General features: G+C 40.3%; 1 protein-coding gene across 1 annotated transcript in view; it reads left to right on the top strand.

The window, feature by feature from the left end:
- ppfia4 (PTPRF interacting protein alpha 4) overlaps positions 1-16,696 on the top strand; it is a 670,948-nt gene that overhangs the window by 580,443 nt on the left and 73,809 nt on the right. The window contains exons 9-10 of the mRNA XM_060845158.1: positions 11,977-12,060; positions 14,159-14,290. Of these exons, the coding sequence (XP_060701141.1) occupies positions 11,977-12,060; positions 14,159-14,290 (216 nt within the window). The remainder of the gene's footprint in view (positions 1-11,976; positions 12,061-14,158; positions 14,291-16,696) is intronic.

The raw sequence follows: 16,696 nt of genomic DNA, 5'->3' as shown, positions 1-16,696 counted from the left end.
CATTTAAAAGCCCTTGGAGAAACAGAATTGGAAGTGATGACTCAAATTTGTGATCTAATTATATACCAAAGGATAAATTCCAAGTGACTTCAGGCATTCATTATTCATTATGTTACTTAAGAAACCCAAAGCAATGGAATGCTATCATTTTTGAATTCTGAGCTTAATGAGTCATCTCATTAAAGTGACTTTGAAAATCATAATAGGAAGAAATAAAACACATTTGAAGTAGAGATTTACAAACAGTCTGGATTTAGACCTGAAGTAGGAGCAAGAAAGGGAATACTTTACCTGATAACCATTGTCAACAAATATCAAGAACCAAACAAGAATGTTGTGTGTGTATACACACACACACACACACACACACACACACACACACACACACACACACACACACACTCTTGATGCCATACTTAGTGAATAGAAAAAGCTTTCAAATATTCCCCTGTGAACTGTATTTCTATGCTGATTTGGGAAATAGTTTGGATTTTTAAAGGAAACTCCTCTCATGTCCTGCTAGCTTTTATAGTTGTCTCTGCAAAAAATAGATCAGATGTAGCTCTTAACAAGTACTTACCAGCTTCAACATTGCTCGCAGTACAAGTGGCATTGAAAACTGCAGAGGTAATTCACGTGTAAAGTTCATTATTGAGCTCAGTAGTTAACAGCAAAACAGTAGTCCTGTCATTATTTTGGTGCTCTGAAGTTGACCCATTTGCCCTTCCTTCCCAAGAATGATGAAGGCAAGTTGTCTAGTATTGTTTATGTCCCTTAAATCTCTGAACTGTCTGTGAATGCCTTCCAATTTACTTTCTCCAAAGGATGGATTAGATAGTTGCTGGATGTATGAGAAAGCAATAAATTGTATGCTGAATAATGGGGAGACAGCCATAAAGCATGTGTTGTGGAGAGATGATTGGTAAAATCCTTTATCTGTGAGAGTTATAAAGTAAGAGTTCTATGATGATGCATTAAACAGTTTTCTTGTAATGAAACGAGAAGTTTCAAACATTTTATTATTGTAAATTAGCTAAGCTACTAAATTAGTCAATACCAGGAATTAACATTACAATGAAACTCCTCTGCCTTCACTTTTTTTACTTCCATTTTCTACTCTCCTTCCTATTTCAGCATTAACCTCATTTATTCTTTGCCTTTAAATTGCCATGATAAGTTACTTGGCAATCCACCTTCCCCATCCATATATTATGAAGGAGGAAGAAACTTCAAACAAAGAAATGTGGAGCTAAACTAGCATTAATGTCTGCTTTTGTCGCGAACAAAAAGCCTAATCAAAAATGTTGGGTGGTCACCAACATTTCATGTAAGGTTTTGGTTTTGTGCAAGCTTTTTTTCCATGCATTGAACCTTTAATTAGTTTTGTATGGGAGCCCATGTAGTGTTCACTCTGCAACAAGCTCTGCATGATAACATGGCAACAGGTCATTGGACAAAATAGCACACTCTTAGCTTAAAGGGAATGCCAGTGGTCAGGCTGCCAGATCAATCTTTGCAACAAAAGTTGTGCCACAGCAAGGAAATGTTTTGCTGTAAATGAGTGAACTCATCAGCGATATGTGCTGTCAGCAGGCTAAATTGCAGCAACACTGCAGGAAACTTTGCAGCAGTGCTTCGTGAAAGCCCTGATCACCTCCATCAGAAGCATAAGGGCAAACCGTACACCATCCTGGCTTAAATACGTATCAAATTCTGGAAATAGTGACGGAACCATGTTGTGGCCCTTGTACATGTCACTCCACAAATGCAAAAGTACAGGGCAGTTAGTCTCCTTTTTCCCGAGGATGGCCGATTAATGCTTGCCTCACCAGTGACACTTGTGGCTTGAGAATTAACACTGAAAACATCTTTAACAATATTCTCAAGGATAAGGTGCTAGTTTCACAGTTTATTTGATATCTTTATGCTGGCAGATTCTTAACAACGTGTTATTAATTGTTCAAAGTTTGTGCGAAGATTTGTAGCTCGGGTGCTTGTTGTAGTGGTTCTGTTCGCCGAGCTGGAAGTTTTTGTTGCAAACGTTTCATCCCCTGGCTAGGAGACATCATCAGTGCTCTGGAGCCTCCTGCGAAGCGCTTCTTTGATGTTTCTTCCGGCATTTGTAGTGGTCTGTCCTTGCCGCTTCCGGGTGTCAGTTTCAGCTGTCCGCTGTAGTGATTGGTATATTGGGTCCAGGTCGATGTGTCTGTTGATGGAGTTTGTGGATGAATGCCATGCCTCTAGGAATTCCCTGGCTGTTCTCTGTCCAGGAAGCGGCAAGGACAGACCACTATAAATGTCGGAAGAAACATCAAAGCAGCGCTTCGCAGGAGGCTCCACAGCACTGATGATGTCTCCTAGCCAGGGGACGAAACGTTTGCAACAAAAACTTCCAGCTCGGCGAACAGAACCACTGTTATTAATTGTGTTTGGGACCATTGCAGTATCTAAAACCTGTAAAGCGTTATTGTCAAGAGACTTACAATGACGTTCAATTTTCAAATATACCGGATTTTCCAATGGCTACATAGTTGTTTCTGCTGGTGGAAATTGTGCTTCGGGATCCTGTAGAATTCCCACTCTATTTTACTCTGTGGGAATTGCCTGGGAGTTGAAGACTCCCCTCGACAATTCTTAAAACCCTCCAAAAGTATCCATTAAATCAGAGAGTTCTGAGAGTTTTACTGCAGTTAGTACTTACTTGGGAAAGGTTAAATAATGAAAAGCTGAGTTTAAACACCTGACTAACTTAATTTGACCCTCCTCCAACTACTCCATGCCACAACTTTCCTACCCCAACTGCACCAAATCCTTACACTCTCCAGACCATGGCCTGAAATCTGGGCCCAACGCACACCTGCTCCTCCATCAGAACCTGACACTCTCTGTCTCCCCTCAGCACCTAATGTCCTGTATAAAATCACAGAATATGACAATTACTGTTGTTAATAAAGGAGGAGAGGTTTGCCTCTCTCCAATTATTCTGCACTATGTGAACAAAGAGGACTAAGGCATACTGCACATTTCTGTAGGATCCATAATTGCAATCTCCTGCTGGAAATGCAGAGTTCATTCTTAATGTATAAAAGAGCAGAATGGCTATCTGACCATGAAAAATCCACCCAATATTGGTACCATTTTAATTTAATTTTCATTATATTTGTTGCTAATTCATTGACAAGAAATATCTGTGTGTGGGAATAAGTGAAAAGAAGTTCTCGTTTTTGTTGATCATTTTCAGACCAGGAAGTTTCACACTCAGCATAAAAGTGCTTGATGGAATTCCAAGGTTGAAATGCTTGTTCTTCTTGCGCTGGTGCCTGGACCATTGCTGTTACATGGACATTAATTTAAATTTCTACAATGGTATCTGTTTGAAATGGATAACTCTTCAAAGAGCTGGCACTGGCATAATTGCCTGAAAGACTTCCTTCTTTCCAAAGCATACAATGCTTCCACTAAACCCATTTAATCCAGTCATGGTCTTAGTCATTACTGTTTGGAGCCGTGTTAATTTAACCAAAGTAAACACATCTATATTCATCACGGAAATTGATTTGTACAGCTTTCATACATCACTCATTAGTAATGCATTCAATTCAATTTATTTTCTTTCTACTTCTAAAAGATGTTAGTATTGATCCTGAGCAAAGTCAAATGCTTGAGGATAACCACAGACTTGGGAAACATTCAATGCTCACTCAGTACCTGTGAGAATAGTGGACAAATAGAAGAATTTGCTCGGTTATGTTAATGCTTCCTCCACAGCTGCTGACTGATAAGCTCAGCAATTTCAGCAGTTTCTGTTTTTACATTTATAGCTTCTACAGCAATTTATACTTGTTCTCCTTCCTGTTCTGTAGAGTTTGGATTAGATACCTGTCATTCCTTATTTCCTATTTTGCTTTATTTTCAAAATCATTATTGGTCAGTGGACAGGAAGAAATGCAAATGCTGTGTGCAATTAGAACAGAACATAATTTCTTGGGAAGCCAGCAGAGCTTTTAATAACCTGGAGAAACCATTACCAACGTAAAGTGTGATTTTGCATTGATGTAATTAATTTATATTTAAGCACAAAAGATTGTTATAGACTGGACCAAACCCCCTGAAAATATATGAAGAAGATAACCGAGCTCCTAACTTTTTCTTATTTTAAATGCAAGTGCCAAGTGTTGTGTTCCAGGAGCAATTCAATTGGTCAAACTACCAGTCTTGAAGCAAAACACACTTTGTTCGTACACTGTAGTTAAAATAGAACAAAAGAAAGAAGTGGAATAACTTAACTCAATGGGAAAACTTAACAGAATAATAGATCATTTAACTACTAGACAGTAACTGTTCCAATATTGGGAAGATGGTTCCATTGGTGGGAAAGACTAGGACCCGAGGGCACAGCCTTAGTGTAAAAGGAAGACCTATTAGAACAGAGATAAGGAGAAACTTATTCAGCCAGAGACTGGTGAAAAATGGAATTTACTGTCACAGAAAGCTGTGGAGGCCACGTCATTGAGTACATTTAAGAAGGAGATAGATAGCTTCCTGATTGTCAAGGGGATCAAGGGTTACAGGGAGAAAGCAGGAGAATGGGGTTGAGAAATTTATGAGCCATGATTGAGTCTGCTTTGCCATTCAATGTGCTGAATGGCCTAATTTCTGCACTGACGTCTTATGGTCTTATCCCATAAACAAACCCTTGGCAAAGGCAAATTCAGTAAAATGAATAGATTGTCTCACATGCAATTCTAGCAGCTGTAAGAGAGAGAGGAAAACCAGCTTCCATATTCAGCTTCAGGACCCTATCAACTGCAGAATGCTAAAACAAAAAAAAAATGCTGGCTCAGTGGAAGCTTGATCCCTACCCACTCAGGTTGCTTCTGTTGTTCCATGGCCCCTCAAAGTATTTACTTTGAGTTCTGGTGCAGACTGCTCGTCATCTGTCGCAGTCTTTTCTCATTAAAATGAATGACCAAATACACCACCAAAAGCCATAGTATCATCACAAGATATTTTGTCAAACTATGAATTCCTTGGAAATCAGCAAGATAAAATTCAGAAGAGGAAATGCAGATGCCCTGTTCAAACATGATTTCCATTATTCTCTTTCAAGACTTTGTCTGCCAGTGTATCTGTGCATAGTAACCTCAAGTGGGCAACATGTACCTTGCAATTTTCAATACACTACAGTCTAAACGATAAAGAAAGTTGTGGAATCTTTGTCAAAAGTGACCAGTGAAAGCTGTAGCCATTATTCTTCAAAAGTCAGAAACATTGCATAGGGATATTATTGTTTAGTAAGAGGCGATTGGGGTTGGGGAAGAGGTTATAATTCTATGAAGGAGTGGACAGAAGGTGTGCATTTTTAGTGTAGCAACATTATCACTGCTGAGATCAGGTGTATTTATCAGTGATCTCCGTAAGGGCATCTATTTGTAGGTCTTCAGATGACTAAAGAGGCCAATGGGGATTCACAGATTCTATTGCAGTGTGGGCGGTGGGGGGTGTGTGAGGGGGGAGTGATCGTGGTGGTTGGAGGTGATGGTGAGTGGGCCTTCCTGATGTTATAGGAAGAAGTGGGTACTGCAGATGCTAGAGATTAGAGTCAAGATTAGAGTGGTGCTGGAAACGCACAGCAGGTCAGGCAGCATCCTTCCTGATGTTCTGTCTCTCTTTGCGCAAGAGTCGCTTCTGTTCAGTGGCATGGCAGTGGTTGATTCCGTGGTTTCCTGCTGGATAATGTTTCTTCATTGATTCTGATTTGTAGCCACGCCCTCCCAGTTGTTGATATTGATGTGGAGTTTCTTGAGATTTGTCCAGACGTTATCTTGAAGCATTTCATTTGGCCACCAGATCACCCTGACATTCTTTCAGCTGTGAGTCCATGATCTGTTTCGGTAGACATGAGTTAGGCGTTTGGATGGCATGGCCGATCCATCGGAGTTGTTGAATTATGGTGGTTGTGATGTTGGCCATATTGGCCTCCTCCAAGATGCTAGTTTTAGTCCACTTGTCTTCCCAGGTGATCTGGAGGATTTTTTGTAGGGATCTCTAGTGAAGTTGTTTTGGTGTTTTATGGTGCCTACTGTACATAGTCCACGTTTTAGCTCCATGTTGTACAGTGGGAAGGACAATGAATTTGTAGACCAGAAGTTTAGTCTGGGCCCTTTGGCCATGTCTTCGAACACCTGTCACAGGGTCCACTGACACAGCTCAGATGGTTTTAGTATTTCTGCATCAGCGTTGGCGTTGGAGGAGAGAAGGCTGCCAAGGAATGGGAAGTGATCCATATTTTCAAGGGAATGGTTGTTAACCCTTTTTGTAGGAGAGATGAAGTGACTGTTGGGTTGTGGTTGATGGAGTACTAGAGTCTTTTTATGTTAAGGGTAAGGCATAGGAGCTTATATGCCTTGTCAAAACCATCCATGATGCATTGTTTACCTTCCAAGAGTGTGGTATGATGATGTCATCAGCATATTGAAACTCCAAGATGGAAGTCGTGGAAACCTTGCCCTTGGCCTTGAACTTTCATGGTTGAACAGCCTCCCACCATACAGTAAATTATTTGAATTCCCTTTGGCAGGTTTTGGCCAGTGGAATGGAGGATGTCAACAGTAAAGATGCTGATCAGGGTGGGTGCAATAATACAGCCCTGCTTGACCCTTATCTCCACAGTGAAAGGTTCACACTCCAACCTATAGTTGCTAAACTCTGTCACACACTTGTCATCATGCAGCAGCCTCTGCATCCTTGCAGCCAAATCGTGACTGAATCCACCAGGGAGCCTGTCAGTTCTGTGTCACATGTCTTCATTAGGTTGATGAAGTCAATGTAAGGCTATTCTTTCTGTTCCTGATGTTTTCTTGTAATTGATGTGCTGTGAAGATCATATCTGTTGTTCCTCTGGATTCAGGGAATATTGCCTCAGATAACGGCAGAAGTCTATTGGCAAGGGCATGTGCGAGTACTTTGCAAGTGGTTGACCAAAGGGAGATGCATCTGTAATTCCCACAGTCAGCCTTGTCATCTTTTGAAGATTGAGAAAACTTTAAAGGTCAACAAAAAAATCACAAAAATAGCTATAAAGAAAAGTAAGATAGAGTATGAGAAGAAAACTAGCACAGAATATAAAGACAGATACCAAAAGTTTCTAATTATATATAAAACAAAGAAGGGTGTCTAAAGTAAATGTTGGTCCTTTCGAGAATGAGAGGGGACGGTTGGTTATGGGATATGATGAAATGGCTGAAGTATTGAACAGATATTTTGCATCTGTCATCACAGTGGAGAATACCAATAACATGCCAGTCAGTGACAAAGAGACAAAGGTAGGTGAGGACCAGGAAACAATTATTATTACGGAAGAGCTAGTGTGGGGTAAGCTAATGCAGCTAAGGATAGATAAGTCTCCTGGCCCTGATGGAATGCATCCCAGGGTACTAAAAGAGATGGCAGAAGAAATCGCAGGTGGGCTGGCAGTAATTTTCCAAACTTCGCTGGAATTTGGTGCAGTCCCAGCAGATTGAAAAATAGCAAATGTGACGCCACTGTTTTAACAAGGGAAGTAGACAAAAGGTGCGGAATTATAGACCAGTGAGCTTAACCTCTGAAGTAGGGAAGGTGCTTGAGTGTTTTAGTAAGGAAGAAATAGCAGGGCATCTCGAAAGTAATTGTCCATTGTACAGGCGCAGCATGGGTTCATGAAGGGCAGGTCATGCTTCACAAATCTTATGGACCTCTCTGAAGATATTTCAAGCAAGGTGAATAATGGTGACCCAGTAGATGTGATGTATCTAGATTTCCAAGAGGCCTTTGACAAGGTGCTGCACAAGAGGCTGCTGCATAAGATAAGGAAGCATGGTGTTAGGGGTAGAGTATTAGCGTGAATAGGGGATTGGTTGACTGACAGGAAGCAAAGAATGGGAATAAATGAGTGCTGTCCTGGCTGGCAATCAGTGAGTAGTGGTGTGCCTTAGGGATCGGTTGGGACCACAATTATTTATAATTTATATAGATGTTTTGGAGTTGGGGACCACATGTATGATGTCAACATTTGCCGATGACACTAAGATGAGTGGCAGAGCAATGTGTGCAGACAACTGAAACTTTGAAGAGGAACACAGATATATTGAGTGAGTGGGCAAAGGTCTGACAGGTGGAATACAATGTTAGTAAATGTGAAATCATACATTTTGGTAGGAGTAACAGCAAAATAGATTATTACTTGAATGGTAAAAAAGTGCAGCGTGCAGATTTGGAGAGGGACCGGTGCATGAATCACAGAAGGTTGGCCTGCAGGTACAACAAGTAATTAGGAAGGCAAATGGAATTTTGTCCTTCGTTGCTAATGGGGTTAAGAGGTAATGTTACAGCTGTACAAGGTGCTGGTGAGGGCGTACCTGGAGTACTGTGTGCAGATTTGGTCTACTTACCTAAGAAAGGATGTACCGGCACTGGAGGAGGTGCAGAGGAGGTTCTCTAGGTTGGTTCTGGAGTTGAGGGGATTGGTTTATGAGGTGAGATTGGGATTATGTTCATTGGAATTCAGAAAAATGAGGGAGGAAGTTATAGAAACATACAAAATAATGGAGGAAATCAATAAAATAGAAATAGAGAGGATGTTTCCACAGGTAGGTGAAACTAGGACAAGAGGGCATGCCTCAAGATTAGAGGAAGCAAGTTTAGAACTGGACTGAACTGAGAAGTAACTTCTTCACCCAGAGAGTTGTAAATCTATGGAATTCCTTGGCCAGGGAAGTTGTTGGCTCTACTTCAGTAATCGCTATTAAAGCTAAGGTAGATACTTTTTTGAAAAATAAAGGAATTAAGGGATATGGTGAAAATACAGATAAGTGGAGTTGAGTCCATGAAAAGATTAGCCGTGATCTTATTGAGTGGCAGAGCAGGCTCGAAGGGCCGGAAAGCCTACTCCTGCTCCTTGTTCATATGTTCTTATGTTCTTTTTGAATATAGTCACAATCAGAGCATCCCTGAGGTCCAAGCGGAGTTCTTCTCTGAGCCAAATCTTCAAGAGCAAAGCATTTATATGTTCATGGAGCTGTGGGACACTCTCCTTTAGGATCTCTGCAGGAATCCCATCAGGTCCAGCAGCTTTGTTGTTTCTTAAGCTCCTTATGGCGCCTTGTACTTTGATTGCTCTGGGAGGTTCTCCCAAGTCACTTTACATGGATTGCTGAGGGATTTAGTTAATGATTTCAAGTTAACATTGATATTACGTTGAGGCGGCATTGGAAATGCAGGTGTTTGCTGTCTCATTGTCCTTGAGTGGTGTTCGTCAGTCTTTAGAATTGAGTGAGTTTAGACCATGGTAGCCTGGACTGTGTACTGCCTTGGTGGCACTAAAGAAGCCTCTTGTGTCACCAGCATCTGCCAGCTGCTAGATTTTCAAGGCTTTATCAGTCCATTTGTCAGAGGGAGATGGATCTGGGTGGGTTACTTTCAGAGGGTCGCTGTGGACTTGTTGGGCCAAGGGCCTGTTTCCACACTGTGAGGAATCTAATCCGTAATTTGTTTGTGAGCTCCCTTCTCCTATTTTGGACATCAGCCCTTAGCTTTGACAAAGGCCCTTCTTTTGGCCTTACAGTTGATTTCATTCTGTCAGTCACAGAAGGCTGTCCTTTTCTTGGAGATGAGATGTTCAATTTCCACATCATTCTCATTGAACCAGTCCTAATGGTTACTGGACTTGTACCCGCAAGTGTTCCTGCAGATACTGAGAATGGTTGATTTAAGCAGATTGTGTCATCCAGGCTCTTGATGTTGAATCTCGACAAAGTCTGCTTCTACTGAACCTTCCTCTTTGTATACTCTGATAGATGTTGTGGAATAGATATGATGGTGATCAGTCCAGCAGTCATCTGAGTCAATCATAGCCTTGGTGATATTCATGTCCCAATCATCCCTGGAGCGAACAATGACATAATCATTAAGATGCCATTATTTTGAGAATGGGTGCTTCCAAGATGCTTTGAATTTGCTTTTTTCTGACAGCAGTGTGTGTTTATGATGGTGAGGTTGTATTCAGTGCATTTTGAAAGAAGAAGGACTCCATTGGAGTTGATGTTGGCAATATCTTTCCCTCCTATGGTGCCATTTCAAAGGCTGTGATCTGAACCAACCCTCTCCTGTCCTCCATAGGGATGCTTGACAACAGTGTGTCAAAGTTGGCATAGAAAGTCTCCTTTACTTCCTCATTCGAGTCAAGGGTAATAAACACTCTCAATTTGTGGCTATCTTGTTGTTGGTGACATCAAGCAGATGGTCTCGAGTCGGTTGTTAATCCCCATGGGAAGTTCAGCTGGGTTCATCAGAGTTCTTACATCAGCAGCAAATCAATCTTCCAAGGTTAAGCAATGATTGCAGACTTGCTCTGTTCCTGCCTATTTCTGGGCTAACAAAGTTAGCAATCTTGTTTCACATACCTGTAAATGTCAAGCTTTTGATTTTAGATTTTTAGGGCAAATATAGAACATTAGCTTTACATGAGTAATAGTTTCAAGAATTTGAAATCCATGGTGGTTCGTTGGAGCTACCAATGCAGCTAACCACTCTGAAAATAAGAAATGCTAGGAATCATAGCAGGTCAGGCAGCATCCGTGGAGACTGAGCAAGCCAATGTTTTGAGTTGAGATGACTCTTCATCAGCTTATCTGGACATGAAATGTTAGCTTGCTCTCTCCCCACAGATGCTGCCAGACCTGCTATGATTTCCAGCATTTTTTTAGTTTACAATACAGAATCTATCATCTGGAGTAATTTGCTCTGAGATGTTGCTAACAATGCTGCCTCAGTGGTTGCTGACCGTGATTCTGAAATCAGGAGGCAACAGCTGCCCCAACCTGTTCATTTCTGATGGTTTGTAAGAGGAATGGCATTTGTGCTAAAGACTCACTGGTCCAGCCCTGCCCCCAAAACTAGCATGAGGTTTACGAAAAACTAAACCTGTTATGGCCAACACTTAATAAAGTCAGCTATTACTTCAGTGTATGCCATCGTTCAAAATCATCATGGTTGTTAATTTTCCCTTTCTGTCAGAGAAAATAAGCTCTTCATATGGAGAGAATAGCTGCACTTGATTATAAGAAGAGAAAGTGATATCAGTTTTTGATTAAAATGGAAGGATATCATATCTTTAAATTTAAAATTCAGGAAGCCGTATTTTTAGGGTATAGTACCTGAGTAATTTGAAACCTGCTGTTTGGTAAGCATAACATTTTTAAGGGGAACAGATGACTTTGGCTCTCCTGTTTCCATGACAGGTTCACCTCACCTCATTCTATGTTTGTTACCAACTTGTTGATAATTGACTAAATGTTGCAACTAGTCAGCAATTCTCATTGTACCATGTTACATTTAAAATTATTAGAAAACATTCTAGGTTTATCTTAATCCTCTTCTATTTGGCAATTGCAGTGTTCCTACATAGAGCTGTGTACCTTCCTCCACAGCACAAGTGTAAGCTTGACCGAAAGCAGTTCTAACATTAGTGTAAGCCTAGGACTGTCCTCAGAGTGGAAAATTTAGCTGGAGTGTGCCTTCTTATCCATGAATAATCTTCAAAATGAGTATACTGATATACTAAAGACTTTTGTTCCTTTCATCCAAGAATATTAGCTCACCTTTGAATCAAATAAACATTAGATAGTTTTAAAAAATCCATGATCTAACTTGCTGTGCTCTAATGCACTTTGACGTGACTAAACCTATTCTCAAAAGGTGAGTGATATTTTGAAATAATTTGGAAATCCTGAAAATTTAGTAGTGTGTTGTAAATTGGATAACCTGTCTGAAAATGCATTTCCCTTGACTACAGATTGCTAAGTTTTGATTTGTCGGTGTTGTCTTGAAGACAAGGTCAACTATGGTCATATAGCACCTCCAAGTTCAGTATCGGGTATCGTTGACAAAGTAAAACAACTATATGAATCAATAATGGCCTTTCACTTCCCTTTCTGTTAGGCAGAAGAGAGGCATGGGAGCATAGAAGAGCGCTTAAGACAACTGGAGAGCCAACTAGAAGAAAAAAATCAAGAACTTGGAAGGGTAAGTCTTCTATTGTTACTTACAGAAGGATATGTAATTTGAGCAGAAAATGCCTTGAGGAAATTTGAAAGTAAATTAGGTGAAATCTTCCAATGAGTTAATCACTGGCTGCTACATATATCAGTTCTTTCAGTACTTATTTGTTTTATGGCAGACTGGGGAGTAAAATATACCAATCCATTTAGTGTAAGGTTGAGATTTTTGCTGTTAAAGAAGATAATACAGATCTTGATGGAGCATCTGACCATTTTGAAGACATGAATAGTTTTGCTAGTCTTGTACAATAGTCTGTAGTTAATGCTACAGTGACATGAAACATAGGGCCATATTAGTGAGCTCTACAGACAAAAGGTGCACAGTAAATGTGTAAGTTGTAGTTGCAATATTTGACACAAGGATGTTCCCAAGTGGGACAATTTGATGCTCCCACGTCAAATCTATACTTTGAGAAGATACTAATAAATTGTGACTTACTTTGCAAAAGCAGAATAATATTGATTGGAAATCTGCAAAGAATGAATTGTAGATAACGGTATGCTGGTAAATTAAAGAGTTGGAAACTTGGAAAAATTGAATGCCAGGCTTATCAAAGTGAGCAAGAATTTCTGTATAACACAGAATAGAACATTCAGCAGCTTCTGTCTGAACAAGACAATTCACCTGATTGTTATTACCTTAGATAGTCATAATTCTGAGAGTCTTTACCATGGTGTCCTCATCCATATCAATTCTTTCTTATACAATGGCTTGCAACTCAAAGCTTTATGGGAACAGGGTTGGGAATGAAGAAGCTGAAAAGTAAGGAAGAAGTGAAAAAATTCAGCGATAAACAATAAAATACATACATTGTATGGAATTGACTGAAGCAGGGATAGAATATATTCAGTTCCCTCATCGAAGTCATTGACATATATTGTAAATAATTGTGGCCCCAGCATTGATCCCTGTGGCACTCTGCTAGATACAAGTTGCCATCCTGGAAATGTCTCCCTTATCCCAATCTCTCTCTTATATGAGATATGCAATCCTCTTTCCGTAATGCTTCTAATACTATGTACTCTTCTCTTACCAAGTAACCAATATGTAATATCTTTCTGAATACCTTTTGGAACTGTACCAGTTCCCCTTTAACTGTCCTGTTTGTAATGTAAAATGTAAATTCTGTTTTTCCACTGAACCTCCTAACATTTTTAGACTTGCTTCCATATCTAAAATAGAAAGACATAACCAAGAAAGAAGGAAAAGAAATGTGTTTTTACTATTGATTAATAATATGGGACAGAACATGGACTGCAGCAGTTTAAGAAAACTGCAGGGGAAATGTAGACAATTGCAATGTGTAAAAGACACTTTGACAAGTACATATATAGAAAGAGTTTCGAGGGATATGGGCCAAACGCACGCAACTGGAACTCATTCAATCTATGAAACCTGGTTGGCATGGATGAGTTGGGCCAAAGAGCCTGTTTCCATCCTGTATGACACTATGATAGGTTACATTAACAGGGGAACAGTTAAATTATCAGGAAAAGCAGAAGAAATGAGAGGGAAATGAATAAAAATAGGTGACATTTAATTCTTTAATGGGTTATGGGCATTGGTGGTACGGCTAACATTTGTTGCCCATTCCTAATGTTTTTGAACTGATTAAGCCATTGCAGAGGAGGGTTGAGTTAACCATGAATTAACAGGGCATGGAGTTATGGATTAGTTTTCCAGTGAGATTACCACTCTATCATCATCTTTCCTGAGAAGCAGAAGAATTTTTAATTTTATTAAAATAAAGTTTTTGTACTGCTAAGGTGGGTGTTACCCTAATATAGCTACACCTAAATTTATAATAATTTAAATACTATTAGCATACTGTTTTTGTAAAAGGTGCAGTAACATGGTGTTTATGGTATTCAATTTAGTGAATTCAGGTCCCACCATGGTAAAGTGTGAAGTTGAGTTTTATAAATCTGCTCATTTATGGTTGGTAACACGAACAGATTGTTGTAAAAACCCAATTTATTCTCTAGGAAGATATCTAGCAAAGTAGGCTTAAGGAAAATTAAGTATTGCTTATAATTACTCATGATTCTACTTGTGACTGTAGGCTCGCCAACGGGAAAAGATGAACGAAGAGCATAACAAACGCCTGTCAGACACAGTGGATCGACTGCTCTCGGAATCAAATGAAAGACTCCAACTCCACCTGAAGGAGCGAATGGCTGCTCTGGAAGAGAAAGTAGGTGGAGGTAGTGCTCAGTGTTCAGGGAGGAGAGGCTGGTGAATGAAGAGATTGTGGTTGGACATATGGTGATCCATGTGATCTGTATTATGGGGGGGCTGGTGGATGGAGGGAATGCAGGTAGACATGGTGATCCATGTGTTCAGGAAAGCTGCTGAATGGTGGGAATGTAGGTGGGGATGGTGCTCTGTTCCCAATGTTCAGGGATGCTGGTGAATGGAGCCTCGTCAAAATATGAAATAGATCACATGACTAGAAAGAAGGCTTGCCTTTCAAAATTGCTCCACGCAAAGTTGAAGGTCAAGCTTAAAGTGAATGTAAACCAAAAGAAAATCACCACTTCACACACGTATTGCATGTAGCAATTGTTATCTCCATGAAAAGAAAAGCAAGCTGTTTTGTGGAGATGAGCATTTTTAAGCCAGGAACATGCATGGGTTAACACAAATGATCCTATTTTAACAGTGGAAACAAACACATGCAATGACAATAAATCAGTAGGATTTTCCCATAGATTTGGCAACCAATATATTTAGAGCTGCAGGACAGTGAAAATTAGATAGATTAATATTCAGTCTACTGTGCAATTTCTGTTTGTATTCTGAGCCCTGCTTCCCAGATCTATACAGTTTATAAACAACATTTGATGTGGCCAGAGGCAGCACTCAGTATCTGGCAATGCTCGACTAGTAAAATATCATTGACATTGAGTAGACAAGTTTAGAATGACCAAGGTGTCATCCACAACAGCAGGAGCACAATCCTTATAGTTTGGAGAATACTGCAGTGAATTGACGCCATGAAGCCAGGACCTTGTGCTTCACAGGGTTTGCAATGAAAACATAAGTCGTTTATTTGACAAGCATTGTTTGTCATAATTAGGTCAGAAACATTCTTCATTGTTTAAATGCATCACGTCCAGATCCAGGACTAGTAATGGCATATGGCATCTAGTGGTTATATTGTGATACTGCGAGTGGTTCCTCAGTCACAATATAGAGTTTCATGTTAAAATTTGAGTTTGATGACAGAAAATTATTCCAGAAAACATCAGAGCTTTTCAATGTTTTGGGTATGTTTACATTCAGTGGCATCAGTTTTCTTTAATAGGGACCATCAAGTCTTCATATCATTCTCTTAAACCACCTTTTGACATGTGAAATGTAGTCTCAATCAGATCACAGAGCACAATAAATATATCAATCAATGGTGAGACATGTCCTAGAGTATCAAGCACAGTTTTCGATTGAGTGCTCAAAGAAGGAAAAGAAGGATTAGTGAGATGAGGCAGGCTTTCAAATTAATAAAGGATAAAAGGGTTAAAGTGAACAATCTACTTACATAATGAGGATGACAGAACAGGTCCAAATTCTATCAGCTTTGAGAGAGATTAAAGATTAGGAGAAGATCTCCTCAGAATCTAATACATCTGAAGCTGGCTTTGAGTAATGACCCATGACTCAAGGTCAGTTTTTGTGTCAAAAAGGGGGGCTGGATCATAACTGCTAAAAAGGAGGATAGTTAGTTGTAAAGGTATTGATAGCATTGTCTGGGCATCCTAATGGAATGAATTTTTGGAAGGAATTTGATGTGTTTTCATTAAAAGGAAAGGTAAGTTGCTGATGTGAGTTATCTTGGACCTAAAAGTTTGAAGGCTTCCCATTCCAGATGTTATTAGCTTACATTTCATTGAACCAGGTTTCTCGGAATATTGCTGAAAATGTGTTGCTGGTTAAAGCACAGCAGGTCAGGCAGCATCCAAGGAACAGGAAATTCGACGTTTCGGGCCAGAACCCTTCATCAGGAATCTCGGAATATTGTTGACTTTGTCAGTTTGGTCTCTCCAAATTGTGATTGTGCTAGGTCAGTGTTGAGGGTGGAGTGGATAAGTCGGAAGGAAGATGGACAGGTCAAGAGGGCAGTATTGATTTGGAGGGTTGGATCTGGGGTGAGGTGGAAACTAGTGGTTGATGTTGATGCCATGTGGTTGAAGGGTCCCAAGACAGAAGATGAGGCATTCTTACTGTAGTCATCAGGTGCCTTGGTTTTGGTGGTGGAGGCGGCCCAGGACTTGCATGTCCTTAGCGGAGTGGGAGGGGGAAGTGAAGTGGTCTGTCACAGGGTGGTGGGGTTATTTGGTGCGTGTTTCCCAGAGATGTTCCTTGAAATGTTCCGTGAGTTTGTGTCCTGTCTCCCCAATGTAGAGAAGATCACATGTATGGCAACTGACACAGTAGATGAGGTGTTTGGATGTGCAGGAAAATTTCTGCTGGATGTACAAAGATCCTTTGAGGCCTTGGGTGGAGGTAGGGGGAAGGTGTGGCCACAGGTTGTACATTTTCTGTGGCAGCAAGGGAAGGTGGAAAGTGGGTTGGTGGGGGTTGTGGGCCTAATAAGAGAGTC

The sequence above is a fragment of the Hemiscyllium ocellatum genome, chromosome 26 (assembly GCF_020745735.1).
Source record: "Hemiscyllium ocellatum isolate sHemOce1 chromosome 26, sHemOce1.pat.X.cur, whole genome shotgun sequence".
Lineage (NCBI taxonomy): Eukaryota > Metazoa > Chordata > Chondrichthyes > Orectolobiformes > Hemiscylliidae > Hemiscyllium > Hemiscyllium ocellatum.
This window is presented reverse-complemented; position numbering and strand designations above follow the sequence as displayed.